Below are 21,915 nucleotides of genomic sequence, written 5' to 3'. Positions count from 1 at the left end.
CCAGCATCTCAAAATGAGCAGAAAGTTAAAATTACACTGTTAATATTAATTTTGCTAGGATGAGTGTGCATTTAGCTATTTGAATATCAATTAATATTTGCACATGGGACTTTTTATCTTCCAAATACTTCAGGGTTTTATGTGGTAGTGCGCCAGACATTAGTTATGTTAAGACATTAGTGTTGACTTTAAAATGATTTATCTGACTGCTTTATTTCCTATAATTACTGAGGAAGTGGATATTATTATTTGTGAACTAGAACTACAACAACAACTACAACTTGCACATTTTTAAATTTCAGTCAGGCTAAAAGCAGAAAAATTAACTTATAAAATGAGGTAAGGACAATTTTTCTGATTTCCTTTAGTTAATCAAAAATAGTACACCATTGAAGTGCCCCTGTAGTAGATAATTTAATAGCCTTATTTTCTACAAAGCTTATTAATCCAAAGAGAGGGGAGCAAACTTGCCAGATTTGCTTTTTGGCAAAAGTGAAAACTTCTGAATATTAGTAATATACTGTTTACCAGTTACCTAAAAAACTGGTGAGTATGCAAGATACCTTACAGCTTACTTTCTTAAAAAGTAAACTGTAAACATTGGTAATTTTTCTGCTTTATAAATATATCACATGTAGATGCTGATTGTGCAGTCATCTAAACAAGTGCCTAAATCTGATCATATGACTATTTCCCATGAAATTCAGGACACATTTAGTTTCATAGTTGGTAGGGTCGGAAGGGACCAGAGCAGATCATCAAGTCCAACCCCCTGCCTTGGCAGGAAAAAGTACTGGGGTCAAACGACCCCGGCGAGGTGTTTGTCTAGCTTCCTCTTAAAGACCCCCAGGGTAGGGGCCTGCACCACTTCCCTTGGAAGCTGGTTCCAGACCCTAGCCACCCTGACCGTGAAGTCGCGCCTCCTGATGTCTATCTGAATTTACCCTCTGCCAGCTTGTGACCGTTATTCCTAGTCACTCCTGGCAGTGCTTGGGGAAACAGAGACTCCCCCAATGCCTGCTGGTCCCCTCTGACTAGTTTGTAACAGGCCACTAGATCTCCCCTCGGCCTTCACTTGTGGAGGCTGAACAGGTTCAGGTCCCGTAGCCTCTCCTCATAAGGCCTGCCCTGCTGCCCCCTGACCATGGGAGTGGCCTCCTCTGGACCCTCTCCATGTTATCCACATCCCTCCTGAAGTGCAGCGCCCAAAACTGGACGCAGTACTCCAGCTGCGGCCTGACCAGTGCCGCATAGAAGGGGGGATCACCTCCCTGGATCTGCTCGAGATGCATCTGTGGATGCATGACAAGGTGTGGTTGGCCTTCCTGACTGCATCCCCACACTGCCGGCCCATGTTCGTCTTGGAGTCAATGATAACTCCAAGATCCTTTTCTGCCTCTGCACTGACGAGAAGGGAGTTCCCCAGCCTGTAGGTATGGTGCTGGTTCTTCTTCCCCAGGTGCAGCACCTTGCACTTGTCAGTGTTGAAACCCATCCCGTTCTCATCCGCCCATCCCTGTAACCTGTCTAGGTCCGATTGCAGCCTATTCCTCCCTTCTAACGTGCCCACATCCCCCCACATCTTAGTGTCATCAGCAAATTTGAACAGGGTGCTTTTTACCCCCTCGTCCAAGTCACTGATGAAGATGTTGAACAGTGCAGGCCTGAGGACCGAGCCCTGGGGAACCCCACTGCCCACATCCCTCCAGGCCGAAAATGACCCATCCACCACCGCTCTCTGGGTACGGCATTTAAAATGAAGCATGCAAATAAATGCCTTTGTAAATTTGGAGCTAGGTAAAAAATAAACAGCTTTTGACTAAAACTGAAGTTGAACATATATATAAACACCACTTTTGTAAATGGTTACACTGAAGCTCCTGTGCTCTAACATATAGATGGAGTAATGGGTAGAGTGACAGGAGTAATGTTTTTTATCATCACGTAGAATCTTCAGATTCTCATGGTTAGAGCAGTGGACTTCCACCCATAATGTTTGAGTTCTCATCTCATCTCGACTCTGCTACTAACGTGGTGAATTGATCCACCTGTAAACCAGTGTTGTCAATATTTTCCAATCTTTGCAAAGTGCTGTTGAGACATTTTAAAAATTTATTTGGCTGAATATTTATTCAGATATATTTTCTGGAAGCAATGTATATATCAACAATTACAATTAGTCTGTAGGATTGATTGTTTTATTAATTTTTCTCCACATCTCCAGTGCCTAGTTAGCAGATTGATTAGAAGATAGACTCCTCCTTTAGTAGCCAGGAGGCCGTGACTCCCTCTGCAGGTGATTTTCTGAAATGTAAAAAAATATTCGAAAAGGAAAAAAACTCCTTTATGGCTGATATAACAGACCAATGTGCCCTCATGCTGAAGAAGGGGACGTCATGAGCAGCCTGCCATGTAAATTGGGAGAAAAGATGTTAGGAGCTCAAGAGGTGGTGACAGGGGGAAGGATGTACTTAGCAGCATCACCTAGTGGCTAGCTAATGGCTGCAGGATATGTTTGTTTGGTGAATTATTCATGGCCAACAAAGCTATCAAGCTTAATTCTTTCTAACAAAGGATTTAGGAAAGCCAGGTTTATTAGGCTTAGAGACATAGAGAAATGTTATATCATCAAACAAAAATATATAATATTCTGTGTAATCTAAGCAAGTTGAACACATTTTTTCTTGTGCTGCTGTTTTATTTTTGCTTCCATCAAAAGACTGTCACACCCTACTCAGTTTCAAATTACACAATGTGTAGGATGTGATATAAAGCATACATCCTAATAAGTAACAGACTGTTAGGATAAGGGTTAAGAAAGTTATTTCTGCTAATTTGGTGAAGCTAATGATGTAAACTTTTGTTTTCTTTTTCATTTATAATAAAAATATTTTTCCACTGATTGTAATAAACTCACTTTCACAATACATACATTAAAAGATATTCATACCATTCTGGACAGATTGATGTTCCACTGTCACAGCCAACTGCTTTTCAATAGTATGGTATAAATGCATGGTATATATATCAATGCATGGTATAAATATCAATACTAGTTGCTCCAGATTGCTCTTGGATAACAGTTATTGTATTTGCAGAAAGGATCTTTTGTGATTATTACTTAAAATGAACTAAAACTGTCAGAGTCTTTATTGTAAAAGGTTGAAAGTTCTAAGCTGAAGAAAAATAGAAAAGAATTTGAAAAAAATAAAATAAAAATGTCTATAAACTGTGCATTGTATGCCACCTTCTGGTGAGATAATAGAAGGGATGTGCGAAGTTGTTTATACTACATACATTTTATTTGATCTCTGAATGTTATTCATATTGGAAACTTTAAGAGTCAGGACATCTTCATATTTTGTACAGTGCTGAAAGTACTTTTGCAGCTTCATTAATAAGGTGCCTTTAAAAATCTTTTAAGCAGAATGCAAAATATATTGAATTGGTAGTATTAACTTGTTAGAAATTAACTTGTTTACACACACATTTTACAAACGTGGACCAGTTACATGCTATCTGATGAGCAATACCACATGGTTGAAGCGCTTGGAAATGAAGGCAGCAATTTGGTCTTCCTTACATTTACCTGCACTATTCTAAAAGTGACTTTGATATTCTTTATTTCTTTATTTTATTTTTCATTTCAGAAATCATCTGGATAAAAATAATACCAATATCATCTCTAGACATGTGATTTTTTGTGTTGTTTGGCTTTGCTTGCATGAGTCAAAAAGCAAGTTAATATTGGGTTTCAAAAGTCTTGTGTATTTGTTTAAAAAAAGTGAACAAATAGGAAGGAACTCAGTACCGTATTTTCTTTTTCATAAGTAGATTATGAAAATGATAATGAAAGCTTTTGTCATGCCTCTGTCTGCCATATGGCCTGATGTTCATATTGTCTTTTTCATGCTTCCTTCTTTCCATATCTTTTCTTGGCTCATTTGCCTCAAACTCCTGATTTCTGGAATATTTCTTTGTATCAAATCCTTTTAGGTTTACTTCCTTCAGACCTATAGGTCTTCCATTAATGACATTTGCCATCACTGTTGAGCAAGATGAAGATTCAGTTGCCACCTCAGTAGGAATGACTGTGCTAGCTTCAGTACAGCTAGTAGGGGTGTGCAAAACAGCCCGTATCTGATTCGGATTCAGCCCAGTTCAGGGGACAGTGATTCAATTAGCTGATTCTGATTACTGTCCCGATTTGATTCAGCTGAATGTGAAGCTTCAATTCTGATTCAGAAAATCAGCGATTCGGCCGTAGACACAGCTTTAAATGTTTTTTCTACATACCATGAGGTACCAGGTACAGCTCGTGAATGCTGAGTCCACCACTGAGTGTGCAGGGACCCCCCCGTTGTATCCCCAGCTTGGTAGGTGCCCCCCCAGACCCAGGACACACTTGTTGCTGAGCTGGGGTTCTGGGGAACGTACCCCACACACTCCGCAGCAGACCCAGAACTGAACCCAGCACTTCCAGGTCCACCGCAGAGCACATGGGGGACTCCTCTGCACTCCTGTGGTACGCTCCATCCACCCTACCATCTCAGTGTTCATGAGCTGCCTGGTACTTTGAAGTATGTAGAAAAAACATAAAGCTGTGTCTATGGCCGAATTGTCGAATCTCTCTGAATTGAATTGGAGGCTTCTGATTCAATTCAGAGAGATTAATGGGTCTCCTGATTTGATTCAGATTCGGAGATTTGGCTGCCGAATCAAGCCAAATCTCCTTCAAATCGAATCAGCGAATGAAGCTTCACATGGCCCAACCGGCTAGCATGGGTAACAGTAGTGATGAAGATAGCACAGTATAGGCTAGAATCCAGAAAGCATACCAGGCTTGTTGTGGGCATGGACCTTCCTCGTGCTAGAATCACATTTTTGTTTCATTCTGTAGACATACTTTAAGAACCAGATTAACCCCCTCTATGGGAAAAACCTACAGGAAGCGGACGAGGGCAAGAGTGGTCTATAAGGTTCCCCTCATAAAGAGTCCAGTAATCATTTTGTGACAGAAATAGGAATGGGCTAGAAAAGAGAAATCCCATTCGTTGCTGTCACCACCACCATAAAAAATGGGTGAGTTACAGACCCACAACATACTGATATTGTGAAATCTTCCTTGGTCTTTAAGATTCTTTTGGATGCTAGTGGAGACCTTGTAATCATCTTGTCCCCCTTGTGCGTTCACTAAGAGACGTGTCCCAGAAAGGGAGGTAGAGGAGTTGGTGCATAAAACAGAAACTTCAACACCATTTTAAGAAAAAGGAAACATACATTTGAGACCACATTCATCTGAAAATCAAGCTCTAGCTAGGAACGATTAAGATTTAGAAACTAAATACCATTTTTCCTATAGCTTTTACTCATGCTAACTCCATCTGAAGGCAATGGTATGGTGCCAGGACTGTAGTATTTAGCTCCAACAGAATCTCTGTCAGGGGCTCTGCTCACATAAGCGGCTCATGGCTTATGTGGAAGGAGAGTTCAGCAGATGTCTGAACTGGTGAAACTGCTTGTATTTTAATTTGTAGGGGCACAACCAGATAATGCTCTCTCTTATACTCCCCTTTACAGATGTAGGTCAAAATAAGTCAGTCTTCAGCTGCCTCCATAAATGTGACTTAAAGGCTGAGCCTTCCCCGAACTTTGCATTTTTGAAGATGCCTAACTATTAGGAGCCTAATTTTAGGTGCTTAATTTTGAAAATCATAGTCTTAAAATTCTGTTCATAGGAGAATGTGTTTCAGTTCTGGCAGACAGAACCAAATGGGAACATATTCTGCCCCATATAAACTCAACATGAGCTTTGTGATTATCTGCAAGAATTGGGCCCAAGGAAAACGTGCATTTCTAGCTATAGGAAAACTCAGGTGAATATAGAGGTATTTATATGGCTTCTAACAGAGGGAAGAGACCATTTGAAGTGTACTCAGAAATGTTATCAGAAGTAAAATGTTAAACTAACTCTACTATGGATCTAAGTGATTCCATGGCAAGCATTGTTCAGATGATAGTCATTGAGTAGATAGTGAACTACAGTATATTTCCTCTTAAAGATGGCATGCTAAAATAGCCTCTAAAGTTAGGTAAACTTTTAAAAAAAGAAAATGTTTAACAAAAAGTGGTTTGTGCCAGCACAGTTCTGCCTTGCTCTTGAATGGGAAACACAGAACTTTATGAGATTCTACATAGCTGAGGAAAAAAGTTCTGAAGACATATCCAATGTTTTAGAGCAGCCAGTTAGTTGGCCAAGATTTTTATAGTGTGTAATATTTCATTGGGTTTTCAAGGTTGGAGGAAATTTGTTTTTGAACACTGAATATTTTAAGGGCACCCTATAGTGCAGATTTTTTTTTTTTTAGACACGTGTTTCACAGCCCTTTCAGAGCTGCAATTTTTTTCCATAACATTTGCTGTTCCAGAGCAACTCCTGGTGGAAAATGACCTTTTTTCATGGAACATTGAATATTTTAGAGCTTCTCTGGTGCTAATGGAAAATAGCTTGTGTTTAAGGTTGGAAAAATAGATTAAACTAATTTAAAAATGTTATAGCTACTTAGGTCTGTAACAGACATTTTTAAGAACAGAGGATTTAGCACCACTACAGGATTAAAATTCTGGTATTAAGTTTTTAAAGTTAATCAGACCCCAGTTCAGTAAAGCATCTCTGTTCAGGAAGGGCAATCATGCATACATTTAACTACACGTGTGCTAATTGGTTTCCCTAATAGGGATGGATTTAATCATTTGCTAAGTGCTTTCCTGAATTGGAGCCACAGAGTATGATCCTATTACCAAATGAAGTCAATGACAAAACTCCCACAGGCATCAACAGTAGCAGGATTGTGCCCAGGCTTCCTGAATCCTTTGATTGTTTGGGGAAGGTTGGATACCTGTCAGCTTTCATCCTCAGCTGCACTGAACATAGCTGGGGTTGGAGAAAACAAAGATGGCTATGAGTCACTTTTCAACCTTACTTAATTCTTGGGCAGGGTGGTGGTGAAAGTAGCCTCCAGTGTAAGAGTGATCACAGCATGACCATAGAGAATTCAAAGAATTCTGCTTGTGATATTTTTTGTGCTGGTTGGATGTATATGGAGAATGGGATTTTTATTTTACATGACAAACAGGGGAGTTCAAAAGGTATACATTAAAAATATTACATTTACTACAACAGAATTGCTCAATGTGCATTCCTGCCATTTATTCTCAGGAGGACTCAGAACAGTTGAGCTCTGAGTGGAATATTTTGTATAGTAGTCATGTCAGGTGACTACTAGAGACACTAGAGGCACTATGTAAAGGACTTTTAGGAGGAGCTTATATTCCTTGGTTAAGGAAGGGACTGTAAAATGAAGAGTACAGAATATAGAAACAGGAGCAGTAGAACCAAGCAAACCAGATGATGGCTTAATATCAAAAGAGCTGCATGTAGAGCAAAATTACATCAGCAGAGACCCTATCGACTCAGAGGAAAAAAGGTAGAAAAATATATGAATTAGAGGAAAATTTTTTTTTAAATTTTAAATAAGTGTCTTTTGAAACATCTTTGTTTCACTTGCACACGGCCAATTACTTTTTTACACAAAGGTGCCTTAACACACTCTGTCAGGTAAAGGGGCCTCAAAATGTAAGTAGTGTAGTTTGTAACTGTTTCAAGCCCAGCCTAAGGGCAGTTCAGGGGTGTGGGCAAGAACTAGCTGCTGTTTAAGTCCTCCTTTAGGCCAATGGGTTCAGTCACATTTTGGCTTTTCTTATAATTTGTCTCGACTAAGAAGGAAATTCTATAGTTGTTTTTCTAGTATGGCAAAGAAACTTTAATATTTATACAAAATTTAGGCACTTGTGTAGATGAAACTTAGGCACTTGTGTAGGGGCCCTAAATTGAAGCAGTGGGTTTTAAAAAACACTGCTTCCATTTACTGCTGATTAAAACCCCATGTCGTGCACACACCGTGCACTTACCTGCCCCTCCAGTGGCAGGGAGGGGAGGGCAAGCTGCTGGTGGGCGAAGCAGTCCCTGAGCTGTGGGGCAGAAGGGGAGGCTGGTGCTTCCCTCTGTGGCAGCTGCTCCCCGCCCCCCCCGGCAGCACCCGCCCACAGGCACCTGGCTCGGGCGATCCCGGGGGACACCGCAGCCGTGGAGGGAAGCACTGGGCCCCCACACAGCTCAGGCAGGCAGGAAGGCTCCAGAGGGGGAAAAAAAAAAGATCAGGCTCGCTGCTTTTCTTGGGTGGAGCCTGCTTTCCTAGGCTGCTATCGCGCTGCCTGCAGAGCTGTGGAGCTGCATGGAGCCCAGTGCTTCGCTCCACGAAAGAGTTTTAGTTTGCTGCGCCCCAAGTCACTTAAGGTGCATTACACCGCTGAAGTTCCTACAGTGGCTGGAATTAATGCGCAATATGTCACTGAGGCATGCAAATACTGACACTATTAAAGTGGTGCAAAAGCATTTAGCCTGCTTTGAAGTGTCATCCACACACGCCTCTTGTTTCATCTACACATGGCCTAAAGATTAGGTGCTTGATCCTTAAAGGATAAAACACAAGCTTCTACCACTCTAAGTAGGAAAAACAACTCTTTGAAAGCTATGCCATTTTGTCCCCACGACTGATTGAATGGTTTTTACTATTGCATTGGTAGCACTGTGAGAGCCCTATCACAGGAAGAATGGGAGAAATTACCATTTCGTGCCCAATTTCTCACAAAGCCTGATGATATTTAACTCATCATGCAGCAATAAATACAAGTATGAAAGCAGCATCTCAGTTCATTAGTGTTTAATAATGTTTAATTTTTTAAAGCAATTACATGGAAGCTGCACAATGAAAGCTTTTTCAACAGAAGTGTAAAAATGATGTTAATGCTTTGGTACTGCCACTATATGGTGCCCTGAGAGAAGTGGATGAATGTTAAATGCTGTGGCCTGTCATATTCAAATTTGGGTTCCGAAATAGGCACATACTATGTTGCTCAATCTGTAGCCTTAGCAAGGTCCTCGTTGTACATGATTTACATATACATGAGTAGGCCAGTAGATATTTTGTAGTCTGACAGTTTCTTTTACATTTGCACATGGCGTTTGCGTCATTGGAGTATCCCCACGGTTGCACGTTAACTTCAGTTTTAACCCCTGTTTGGAAGCAGTTCAATCTTCTCTGTATTGGCCAATCAAGCTCTGTGCCTGCTTGGAAATGTTTGGCAGTTGTGATATTCATCCTTACTCCCTCCTGGTTCATCTCTAGTCATGATTGCCACTTCTAAAAATAATTCATCATTAGTCTCTTCCAAGAGTAAGAGTTTCTCCTGATAGTTATTCCAGAAATGACAATAAGTACAAGAATGTCTTCCATGAGAGGCAGGCAGAAATAGATCTTCCATTGGAAATATATGGAAGATCAGATAACTGAAGTGTCCAAAAGGCTGGAAATGTGCAAGCTTCCATATCCAAAAGCCATGAGAAAGTAAAGGAGCACTCAGAGGATGGTTTTATATTTTCCTATTGCCTATTTTATTTCTTTAATCCATTTATAGGTTGCAGGTTGCCAGACCTCAAAGCACCATACAATAAAAAACAACTGCTGGCCAGACTGTACTATATTTCTCTAAAAGTAGGTTAAAACTTTATACCATCCTTATGATTCCCAGATTCTGGGCTGCTCAGGGGCTACTCTGATTTGTAGGAAGTGGGCATGGCTGCCCTTGAAGCACCGAGCATAGTACCAACTCTCTTCTTTATAGGCTCTGTGCACCACCAAAACAGTAGAGCAGATTGCAGTAAAGTCCTGAAGCTGTTTCTGATTGTGTCTTCACTGCAGAGAGCCTACGTTGTAACCAAGCATTATCCCTAATGCTCCTGCCATCTACATTTATGTGCTTACACTCACATGCAGAAAGAGCTCCGAGGCAAATGCAGCCAATAGACCCATAGCTCAGTCCTACCCAAAAAGGGTCAATTCCCACCCATACAAAGGTTGGGGGAAACATGGAATGTCAAATGAAAAAAACTCAGTAAAGGGCTCCCAAACTGGTCCCCAGTAAGTCAACTGAAAGCAATGTACCACACTGTTTAAGAGGTGAGCATTTTTTAGTATTAAGTCCCATATAAAAACAGTGGTAAAGCTGAGAATATGCACCAGTAATTTAGAGTAAAATTCATTTTGGGCCTATTGCATTAATCTCCAAAGCTATCTTCATAAGACCAGTAAATTCACAGTCAAGGTTAATCTTGAAAAGAAAAAAGTTTAGGTATAGAAATTCAGAGCAGAGGTATTAAAACAACCCTCATTTTGCCTTGTGGGATTAGCATGCCATAACTCTTCAATTACAGTTAGTGTACAATAGTGCTTGTTGTCACAGATTCGATTTATGTATTCTTAAAGAGACATTAGACTTTGTTGTTTTATTCCTCATGGTTACACTGCTGGACAGATCTTAGCTTATTTAGTGCTGTCATTGTGCATTTTAATCAAGGCAGCTGCTGAGCAGCCACATGGAGTTATGTTCATGCTTTTTTGAAGCATTACTCTTTAGACCTAGCTTGGAAAAAAACACAGCCTTAGATTCATAGATGTAGGGTCAGAAAGGACCTTGTAGCTCTTCTAGTCTGACCCCCTGCTGTGAGCAGGAGAGAAAACTGGGCTTATATGACCCCAGCTAGGTAAATGTCAGGCCTCTTAAAGACCCCCAAGATAGGAGCCAGCACCACTTCCCTTGGAAGTTGGTTCCAGATCCTAGCTGCCCTGACTGTGAAGTAGTGGCTCCTGATGTCTAGGCTAAACCTACCTTCTAACAACTTATGGCCATTATTCCGTGTTACTCTGGGAGGTGCTTGGGGGAACAGGGTCCCTCCCATTCCTGGCTGGTCCCCCCCAGTAAGTTTATAGACGGCCACCAGGTCCCCCCTCAGCCTTCTCTTGTGAAGGCTGAATAGGTTAAGGTCCCATAGCCTCTCCTCATAGGATCTGCCCTGCTGCCCCCTGATCATGAGAGTGGCCTTCATCTTTAGTTGAGAAACAGCCTTAGTCTTTATTTAGTTGAGAAACAACTTGGCCTATCTTTCACCCTGGGTAAAACTGCATCCTTGTTTTCCCTGAAACGAAAGTTAAAGCTCTGAAAGATTAATTTCTAGAAAGTCTCACTAATTTAAACAGGGAATATGGCAGATAGCCTGTTTTGGAGCCTACAACGAGAGGCAAGTGTATTTTTCAAACTCTTCCTACTTCATGCTGCAGCCTGGCATGCATGCACACATTCTGTGTTGAAAGCAGTGTGGGACTCTGTTTTATGCAGTTTTTGTCACTAAACAATACTATCTCTGGTATAGAACTGAACCATTAGACACTATCAGCTAGAAAGAAACCTAGTCCAGAAGGTTAGATCTCATCTTCCCTCATATGCACATAAGCTGGGGTAGTTAGTCTTTGAATCCCCTCACACAAATCCATTTTTACTGTGCTGTTTTTGGCTTATTTCTCTTGGCTGTAATTTGCTCACAAGATTTTAGTGCCACTGAAGTCTGGCTGTGGTCTAGCTGTTAACCCAAACCTTAGATTAAACCAGCTCAGCATCTGTATACCTCCTCCTCCTCAACCCATCTCTACTGTAAATACAAATCCTCAAAAAGCAATGGAAAATGTGCTGTAAAGGAAAAATGTGACTGTCTGAGAATAATATCTGTTAGCCAAAAAAATAGGGTGTAATAAAAAAAGAGGTGCTTAAAATAAGCCCTCTTCCTAATTCCAGGAGGATTCTCAAAATGGTGTAAAGTTTCTTGTGGAAAACTGGAAGAGCCACTTGTTTTTTACACTCTAGTGGACTCTGTAAATTTATAACTTGGGCTGTTTTATTCAATGAATATGCAAAATATTCTGAGCCTAAAAACATTCACCGGTTGCTAAACTGTCTGCAATAAAAGTTGTGATAGTACAATATGGTGTTTCTCTCCAGTAGCTTTACAGTCAAAGTGGTGTGGGGAGCCTTTTCCATCAGTGAAATAGCAGGATCCACAATATATCTTGTTCCTGTTACATTAAAGGAAACCTGAGGTGTGCACTGAAAGTGCTAAGCCAGTAAATGAAATGTTAAAGTTCTTCTTATGGACCATTCCACATCATGAAGACATAATCCGTAAAGCAATAATACCCAATGATCTGTGAAGAAAGGAAGCTGAACTGGCTTTCAGCATGGTTGATGTTTCCAAATATCCTGCATAATTGGTTAGGTTCCATAGTAGCACCCACTAGTGGGCATGTCTACACAATATGCTACAGCACAGGAGCAACAATTTACTTAGCTTATTGGTACCATGCAGTAGCATTGACCATGTGGCGACGGTACTGCAGAGTAGTAATGAGCTACTGTGCAGTAGTGTCAGGGAAAAAAACTGTGGTGATGGTACTGCGCAGGCATTTAATACTTATATAAGCTCGCTTGCTTAAGCAAGCACTAAATGGCTGTGCAGTAACAACTGTGCAGTCCACCGCATGTGCAGACGCAGCTACTATATCTTAAATGACTAATGGTAAAAAATTCTAAACAAGAAAAGTGTTTATGCTAATGACAATTTAATTGTTGCCTGCCTGGCTTGTGCATCATGCATAGCACACCACCTTGGCTAAACAATGGGCCAGATATGTCACAGGTATCTAGCGGGATTTCTCTGGATGTTTGGAACTTCAAAAGAATATTGCTGCTGCTGCAGCTGGAACAAAGGACCAGCAATGAAGTGCCTAATCTGCTGGCTGTAACAGCTTGCAGAACTTCATTTCAAGACAGATGTTGTGGGAAAAGAGCAATGTTAGAAAGCATTCAACACTGGTAGCACTGTTTATTTGAACGAGTCAGAGCTTGACATTTGGGATGTCAAATACCAGCCAATTCTGAATTTTGTGCAATTCTTAGACGATAAGGATTTATAATCGGAGGGAGTTCCGTCTTTTCTCTTTTGTGTGGCATCAGATATCAACTTCCAAATCTATAAGCCATTGTCTGATGTTGTAGCTCAATATGCAGATTTCACTTACCCCATCTGGGCATTTGTAGAAATTGCAACTTTCAATTCAGTGCTGTGCTGTTTGCTGGGCACCGCATTCACACAGGGAGCTATCCAAGATGTTCCAGCAGGTACAGTGTTGTTTTGAAGCATCCGTATCCAGATCTCGGTTTGTTCAGCTTGACCCATGCTTCCCTGCCAAGGTTGTGTCCGGTAAGGGACTTGCTTGGTGTTGTGCACCTTTCCCAGTGGTTGGCCCACTCTGTTGCTGCCCATAGTTTGGTTCAACATCTCCAACCTCTTCCAGGAGCTTGTGGACTTCATGTACAAACAATTTGCTATTTTTAAGCCACTTAAGCCTCCATCTGTTCAGGCCTTCAATTAATGGTTGATGGAGCAGGTAATTTTCATCATCTCTTGCCTCTGTTGCCAGTAGTGATGTTAGAGGCTGTCTTCTTATATCACTTGATCTAATGCCAAAGAGTACAGGGTGTACTCCTCTGTTTGTGTAAGTTGGATAACCAGTTATGAGTCTCAGTGCACTGTTAAGTATAGTATTGAGCTTTTCAGTGTAACAACTTCTGGACCATGTAGGGTCACAATATTCTGCTGGGGCATGTACCATTGCAAGCGCAGTGGTTCTGAGCACTCTGAAGTTGGCCCCCCATGTCATGCTGGCTAAACATCTTAAGACAGCTAACTGCAGAGACTTTACTGCTGAGCTTCTGGGTGTGATGTTTATAGGTGAGGGAACAATCTAATATAGGTTGGGGTATGCTCATGAGCAAGGATGTGGTTGCCTACTCTTACATTCAGTGTGCTCTTGGGTAGACAGCTGTCCAGGTGAAATTGTGCTGATTCTGATTTATTGATGCTCAACTTGAAGCACCACTTGGGGAGACAGCGATGAGTTCTGTATCAGTACTCAGTCTCTTTTCCAGTTCTGTCATGTCTGTTCCTTGGGCTACTATGGCAACATCTTCAGCATACACATATTGCTTATATGTATGCAGGAAATCTTAGGTATATACATTGAAAAGTACTGGTGGTAGCACTGACCCTTTCAATTTTCCCAATTTCAGTACACTATAAGACAGATGACAGAACATTTAAATAAAAGGTACCAGAATATGGTTAGCCTTCCATAGCACAAACTGTAAGAGTTTTACTAGTGAAAACTGTATCACATTGTTACCTTCTATCCCTTATTGTGCTGCTGGTACAAGCTACCCCATCTATTTTCTAATGTCATTTGTAAATATATCCTCCCCTCCCCCAGACATACACACTTGTGCTCTTTTTCCTTCTTTTTTATTTTAATTAGAATTTTAACATTATTACTTCATCCTTTGCTGTGCTAACTGAAAGCCTCTGTGCAAAATAAATCTATGGCTCTGCAAACTTTTTCAGAAGTAATACTTATTTAGGTCCCATGTCCTCCAGTGGGATGACTTATGTCAACATAAAGTTATGAATCAGGCCCTAATATTGCAATGTATTGCTTTTTTGAGATTGACAGTCATCTGTAAAAGCATTCTGCTAGCTTCCCACATGGAGCTTAACTTTTTATGTGTGTAGTGTGCTGAAGCAATAATAGAACTAAGTATTATAAATAACAGTTATACAACTGAGGAGTTTTCTGTTTTGTGGCAGATGCAAAAATGTGCTTGATTTAGTGAAGTATTGTTTGAATTCCCACCATTTGAGAAATGACATTGTAGTTCAAGACACTGACTATGGTGGTAGGCAGCAGTATGAAGTACAAAATCTAGGATTTATTAAAAGTGATGTGTGTGTTTATTATTTGCATTTTAAGGTGTTCCCCGACCAAACGTAAGCTGGCTTAAGATGACAGGGAACAGTTCTTTCTTGCTTTTGAATGGGTCATTATTTCTGAGGAATGTGTCATATGAAGATGCAGGCACATACACTTGCACAGCAACTAATGTACTTGGAAAAGCAGTAGGAACATCTGTTCTTCACTTAACTGGTAAGTGAAAAATCGTAGTTCATCATTCATAAGCAATGGCAAACTTGTCCTTAGATTAGTTTGGGATATGTCTGGGGAAATATTTAACCCTTTAATTAGTCTATGCTTGGAATTTTCTGATTGGTCCTGACCCTATGAAGTGATATTTTTTATTTCATATAATCCATTCATAGACTTTGGGTACAGAGAGCTTTGTTTGTGACTCCTTTCTCCTGATGCTGTGCCTGTTTTTCTCTGGGCATTAGTCTTTAGTCTTCAAGGAGGAGAAATAGGTCTGCTAGTATCTGGAGTGGACTTCTAGCACCTGATTACAAAATGCATAATGGGCACACCTGAGTACTAAGGGGAGTTGCTGCTAGTCACCTGGAAAAAGTTACAGAAAAACACACTGTAATATAAACTGTACTATCTAATCTTATAGACATAGTAGTGAGTAAAAATAACAGACTATTGGCTACTAAAGCTGAATAGTACTATTTACCCTAGTAAAATTAAGGAACAGGAAATAGAAAACTCTTTAAAAACCAAACCAAACCCTGATTAAACAACTGTGCTGCAAATAAACTAGTAATGTAAAACTTGCAAACTTGCTTTTCCCCTCCCCCCCACAAAAATGTCTTAAGTGGCTGAATCTTCCAGTGGTAAAGTTTACCTCTTCTAATGGTGTGTGTTAGCCAGGGATGCTGAGTTCTTAAAGTATTCTTACTAAGTCCTTATTCTTAAGTACCCAGAAATCAGGTGACTTTTGGACTTACAGAGGGTGAGACCTGTTGGTATAGTAAGACATTCCAAAGATGGATTGGGAGTCCCTGTGCAAGGATGAAATTGTGCAGCCTGTTGTAAGCAGTGCCAGGAGGATGTGCATGCAAATTGTATCTTCCTTATTAGAGAAGAATCCAGATGTTTTTAAGCAGGGTGGTTTTGACTATGGAGGTGTGACACACAAAAGAGCTAGTAAGACCCCAAACTTAATTTCTAGTCTTCACTGTCTGACAGTAACTTAAATGAATGTGAAATAAGCAGTGGCAACCAAATCCTTCAGTTCATACGTAAGTAACAACAAAAGCAGGGACAGATTAGGAAGAGGGGCTGGTAGTACATTGGCTCTCATTTGATTTGTGTTCCACTCAAAGTGTAAAACAGCAAACAAAAACAGGGAGGGGAGGGATAATTCTGAAGGATTGCTGAGCTGTGTGTTGGTACACTGCTCAGAAGCAGAAGGGAGTTGAAAAGAGGCAGCAAAGAGGTAAATTATATAGTAACCCTTTTCTGGGTTATTTATTGCAGCAGATGATGGAAGCTGTGGGGCTAGGGACAGACATTACACATAAGCCAGTTTAAGTGATCAGAAACTGGTTTAAACCTGTAACAGAACTGATGTTCAGTGCACATAAACCAGTTTGAAAATGGGTGAAACTGGTTTGAGATAAACCTTGGTAAATGTAGTATCAGACTTAATTGACTCGGTCAAACTGGTTTATGCTATGTCTGTCCCAGACCCCTTACTGGTTTAAGATAAACCAGACTCCCCCCAGCTCTCTGGGCTGGATGGGGCTCTGCTCCACAACAGAGCTGACTCCTCCCCTCTGCTCCCTGGCTGGAGCTCCAGCAGAGACTGCAGGCACAGCAGGGTCTGCCTGACTTCCCGCTGCCCTACCCCCTGCCCCCCACTGCTCACTGCTCAAGCAGGAATCCCCCACCCTCCCATCTCCCACAGCATAGACCCCAGACTCATGGACCCTAGGCATGTGCTATGCTAGCTAATGCCAAAAGGTGTATATGTGTGTGTGTCTCTCCAATTTCACTGGGACAGGCAGACAGGATAGTGACTGCTTAGGGCTTTTGGAGCTAATCAACTGGTCAGCTGGTAAGCTGTTTAAGAAGAGTGGAGAGAGAGATGGAGAGAGGCTATTGTTTTGTGGATGAGGAGATAAACACTGTTATCATCCCCGTGCTGGCTTGCTTGTCTGTCAGTTTGTCGCAGACAATATAAAGAAGTAGGGAGGGAAATTGAAAAGCTCTGTGTCATCGGCAGATGCATGTACGACACCCCACCCCTTCCCTCAGAGTCCTAGCAGGGGGGCTAGGGTCTGGCAACATTCCCACCCCTTGAGCAGCCAGTGGGGAAAAGCCTGGGACCATGCAGGCAGAACTCCCTAATCAAAACATCGTACAGGGCATGGTCATGTCCTCCTCAGCTCAGCACTATGCAAGGGAAGGGAGGGCTGTTTTAGTGCCTCTCAGCTTCTAGCCTAAGCCACTGGAGGCATGCACTTGAATTTCCTTAGTCGAAAGAGAATGCCTGTTCAATTACAAACCGGTTCAGCCTAGTCAGGTTAGATGAACCTGCAAAGATTGAATCAATTCAGGCTCAGGCTTTTTGAATATCTGTCCCTAGTCTGGGAGGCTGAACTAGTAGTGCAACAAGGGTGGCATAAAACTGAGAATGAGTGGGTCCAGTGGAGTTGATCTCCCTGCTTAAAGCTACTGCAAGCAGCTGAAGTGAGTCTTCTCCTGACCCCAACTGTTTCTGTTTGTTAAGGGTGGAGTGCTGTGGAAACCATCTCTGAGCATACCAGGGGGAGGGAAGACAGTGGAGGAGAGGGAGAGCCATTACAGCCCTACCCCCATGTGCCCTGTCATCTGGGGCTATAAGGAAAAGGGGGAAATGTTTGAGAGGGTTTCTAAGGAGAAGGCTCTCCCATGGACTGGATGGAGGGTTACAGGTACCAAGGGGATTTGGGGAGGATGGGCCTGAAGGAAAGAAAGTTGTGGGCAAGGAGGGGCTGGGGCATCATAGGGGTGATGGGTAGATGAGGTTCAAGCTGAAGAGTGCGTTTGGGGCTGTGGGGATAATATGGGATGTGAGAGGGGTTGGGTGGGGGGTAGGGTCCAGAGGGTGTGAGGGACTTTTTGAGTGACTAGAGGAGGAAAGAAAGGGCTCAGTGGGTTTGGAGGGGAATGGTGAGTTGTTGGAGGGCTGGGATGTGATGGCAACAAGTATGTGGAAGGTACAGTGGGTTCATGGGAGCAGTGAGGAGGCAAGGTAGGATTCAGTGGGCGGTGAGGGGGAGGGTGGGGTCTGATTGGGCTTGGGGCACAATGAATGGGGCTGAGCATGGGCAATATGTGGGATAACAGGGGAAAGAATAGAACCAGGGGGCATTCAAGGTGGCAGGGGCAATGCATAAAGGGCAGTGAGGGGCATTTTGAAGCCATGGTGTAATATCTAGGGGACCCATATTCTGAGGTGTGGGGTGCCAGTTCGGGGTTAACAGCTGTATTCCCCTGGCACCAGGTGAGTGCCACACTCTGGCAATCAGCCCCTTCCTTCTCACCCGCCACTCCCTTCCCCTCAACTCCCCATCCTATTATTTTTGCTTGGATCTTAAACTGAATAATGTAGTCCTAGACCCCTAGCACCTTAGTAAAGCTTCTAGTTTTTTTTTAATGGGAAAACAAGTGTTGTGTTATGTAGTGATGCACTACACCATCTGCATCCCCTTTTCAAAATCCTAGATCTGCCCATGGGTAAAACCTCCACTGGATTCAGGAAATTTGCTACAGTTGGAACTTAAGGACTGGCCGCCTCAGGCATTTAAATTGCCCCAGCCCATATATACCTTTTGGCTCCTGATCCTTTCTAGTATGTCAAGTGGCAGCACGAAATTGAGGCAAGGACTGAAGATGCAACTATTATTCCCTTGTTGCCTTTAGATAGAAACAGACATTGCCTGTATTGCATTTGTGATGCCATAACTATGTTTATGGTGGTACATATGGTGAGCAAATAGACATCCCTGCCCTTTATCTTGCAGCATCAGTGGCTGCAACAAAAGATAGTAATACACTGTGCTACTTGGTGTCCAACATCTATTGACTCTGGTGGGAAAATGCAAGCAACTCAGAGCTGCTCTTACTTCCAGGCACCCAGGGCAGGTGCCCCAGGGACTTGAGGGACCCAGTCCTGTGCATCCCAGGATCAGGACCCTCAAGCCCCTGGAGCACCTGCCTGGCTTTCCTTACTTACAGAGGGGTGCAGGGCATGTCTTGGCAAGTGGGTCAAGTCAGGGTTCCCTACTTAGTGGAACCCTCCACTCTGGGACCTGCACTGACCCATGCCTCACACGGAGGTGCAAGTTAGTACAGGGGGGCAGTGCAGGAAAAGTGGAGTCCCTGACACTCCAGGACCTCTGCTGAACCATGCCTCCACATGAAGCACAGTTCAGCATGGGTCCAGATGTGGAATGGCGTAGAAACCAGGAAATTCCTGGTACTCCATGTCTCTGGGTCAGTGCAGGTCCCAGCATGGAGGCACAGGGTGCCAAGAACTTCCCCCCTGCCTTATCTCCTTGCCAGGACCTGTACTAGCCCATGTTTCCCACAGATACACAGGTCAGTGTGGGTCCCAAATTGGAGGCACAAGGTACTAGGGATTCCCTGGTTCCTGCACCGCTCTGTGACTCCCACGCTGCTCAGTGCCTTCACAAGTCAGTGTGGGGAATCCCTGCACAAGGATAATACATCCTCCATTGCCCCACATCAGTCAGGGACCCAGTGCAGGACAGTGGGTGATGTGTGTCACCCAATAAAGCTGATCAGCTGTGGTGGGACACATCCTGCCACAGCTGACCTGCTTCGGCTTAGCAACATCTGTTTCTACCCCCTGTGTCAGGATGGTTTATTCACAGCCTGGCCTGAAGCAGTTTTGCAATCCACCATTCATGCAAACACAATAGAAAGTACTTTATAGTCATTCCACATCCAAAAATTGCAGAAGGGTCAAATTAATGAGCACAAGCCTGAGAAAGTTAAAAAATGTTAAAAGCCCTAAACCGCAGAAAGAGACAGGACCAGGTATAATATGCACAGTCATTAAAAAATAAATGTTGACAAAGTGGCAAAGAACTCTGTGTTACTGACAGATTGCCCATGTTTTTGGCAGTTATTCTGGCATATTATAAAAAAGGAGAAGTTACTATGGTGACAGGCATACCTACATTATGCATCCTCTACTATACAGAGAAGATTTTGAAGAGATTTTCTTTTTATTATTTTAGCAATTTGTCATATTTCCATCTGAAGGAACCAAGGAGTTAAACTGACTCCAGTGAGAATTTTTCTTAAAAACTGATTTAGATGGATGTCTGATAAAGCAATAATAGATGACAGTGTCATGAGAAACTGTAAACAAGGTCAAAGATCTTGTACGTTTTTTCCTAATTGGCAAGTATAACGGCTCTTTTTTGCTAAAAGATACATTTTTAAGTGAGGGCACATTACAAATGCTCCTTAAGGCCTCCAAAAGAATGGCATAGATTTCTCAGTTCTAAATTATCATTTGCTGGATGGAGAATTTTAGTGCAGAAGATGATCCTAAAGAGTTTCGAAATCCTTCAGTTCTTCCATTTCATTAATAAAATATGGAACAATTTTATTAAAATTACCAGTGTGTATAATTCCTGATAAGAAGAGATTTTATGGATTGCTTTTTTCAGAACAAGGATTTCCAAAGATTAATACCGTGTCAGCCAAAGGGAGCAGAAGGAAGCGTGTCATAATGGCATCTGGAATTGGTACCAACATAAGTGTGATACATGGAGACCTGTTAAGGATTGGTATGTTGCCAGGGTTTATTTCTTGTTTTTAGAATGAAAGGTTTTGCTAGTAGCAGTTTTATTAAAAAAGACGGGACAAGGTCAAGAGTGTCACACTGGTTTCCTAGAACATGTTTGTTGTCCTTGGCCCATTCTGCAGGCCCAGATGTTTTAGAGGAAGGCAGCCAGAGAGAAAGAGATCAGTTCTGAATTTTTATTTCAGAATTTTTCAAAGCAGTTTTTGTGACTCCAAAGTTCACCCAAATGAAATGCCACTGAGCTGAGGTAGAGAAGTTTCTCTTTCAGCTCTGCTTGAAAATGATTCAGGATTGCCTTAGCTTCTAGGACTGTTTTTTAATTTCTCCATCTAAACTAGTAACTTTATTTTCTATGTATAGTGGTTTCTATAATGAGATATGTAGCAACTTGTATTGGTTCATGTATGCCCTTAAAAAAAACACTACATTTGCCCAGCATAAAGGCTTGGGATGAAATTATGGCTCCACTGAATGCAATGAGAATTTTATAATTGATTACATTTGGGCTAGAATTTCTTCCTTGGTTCATAAAGAATGTAATGTAGTTTCACTTAGTGGCAGAAAACTGTAAAGAACTGTGACAAATATGCAGAAGATCCTGCATTTTAGCTTATATAATAGATACTCCGTCCGAGGTACTCAAGACCAGTTTCGGTTGTATTTCTGACGTCTGTGAATTACTGTAATATATGTCCATTTCTCATCTGCATTGGTAGAAACTTCCACACACCTGTGCACAAATAGAAAAACTATATCCACTAAGGTTAGATAGATACTAAAATGTCACTGATTTTCAGGTTGTCCAGTGCATCCTAATCACAGAAATATGATTCGGTGGGTCTTCAGAGATCATCCAATTGAGGAAGCAAAGGATTTGGAACATAGAACTCTGGCTGGGGGACGTATCCTAGAGGTGAACACTGTCTCTGGTCAATTTGCTGGACAATACAGATGTTGGACTTCATCTAGTGTAAAACCATTGTCTGTTTGGGTAAATGTCAAGAAGGAAGGTTTGTTGAAAATTCTATGACAAATTCTTGAATTGTTATAATATTTAATGTTTTAAGAACTTTACAGCTTTGTAGCTTATTTTTATACATATAAAATAATCAGTTCCCAGGTCTATAAACACTAACACATGTGCCTGACTTTATGCACGCAAGTACACTACATGAAGACAATAGGTTTTCTGTATTATATGAATACTCATTTCATGTATTTATTTTGCTATCAATAATCAAGAAGCTAGGAGAGTTCACTGACTTGCTGTGTTATACAGGTACTAAGTAAGAC

At 41.8% G+C, this 21,915-nt stretch overlaps 1 protein-coding gene across 7 annotated transcripts in view; it reads left to right on the top strand.

The window, feature by feature from the left end:
- The window catches only part of ADAMTSL3 (ADAMTS like 3), a 369,750-nt gene that overhangs the window by 329,096 nt on the left and 18,739 nt on the right, over positions 1-21,915 (top strand). For 6 of the 7 annotated variants that reach the window (XM_090029326.1, XM_090029327.1, XM_090029325.1 and 3 more), the window contains 3 exons: positions 14,814-14,987; positions 20,486-20,605; positions 21,420-21,632. In XM_090029326.1, the coding sequence (XP_089885452.1) occupies positions 14,814-14,987; positions 20,486-20,605; positions 21,420-21,632 (507 nt within the window). The remainder of the gene's footprint in view (positions 1-14,813; positions 14,988-20,485; positions 20,606-21,419; positions 21,633-21,915) is intronic. The other variant, XR_016439382.1, reaches the window with a different exon arrangement.

The sequence above is a fragment of the Crocodylus siamensis genome, chromosome 15 (assembly GCF_052110815.1).
Source record: "Crocodylus siamensis isolate JL-2025a chromosome 15, ASM5211081v1, whole genome shotgun sequence".
Lineage (NCBI taxonomy): Eukaryota > Metazoa > Chordata > Crocodylia > Crocodylidae > Crocodylus > Crocodylus siamensis.
This window is presented reverse-complemented; position numbering and strand designations above follow the sequence as displayed.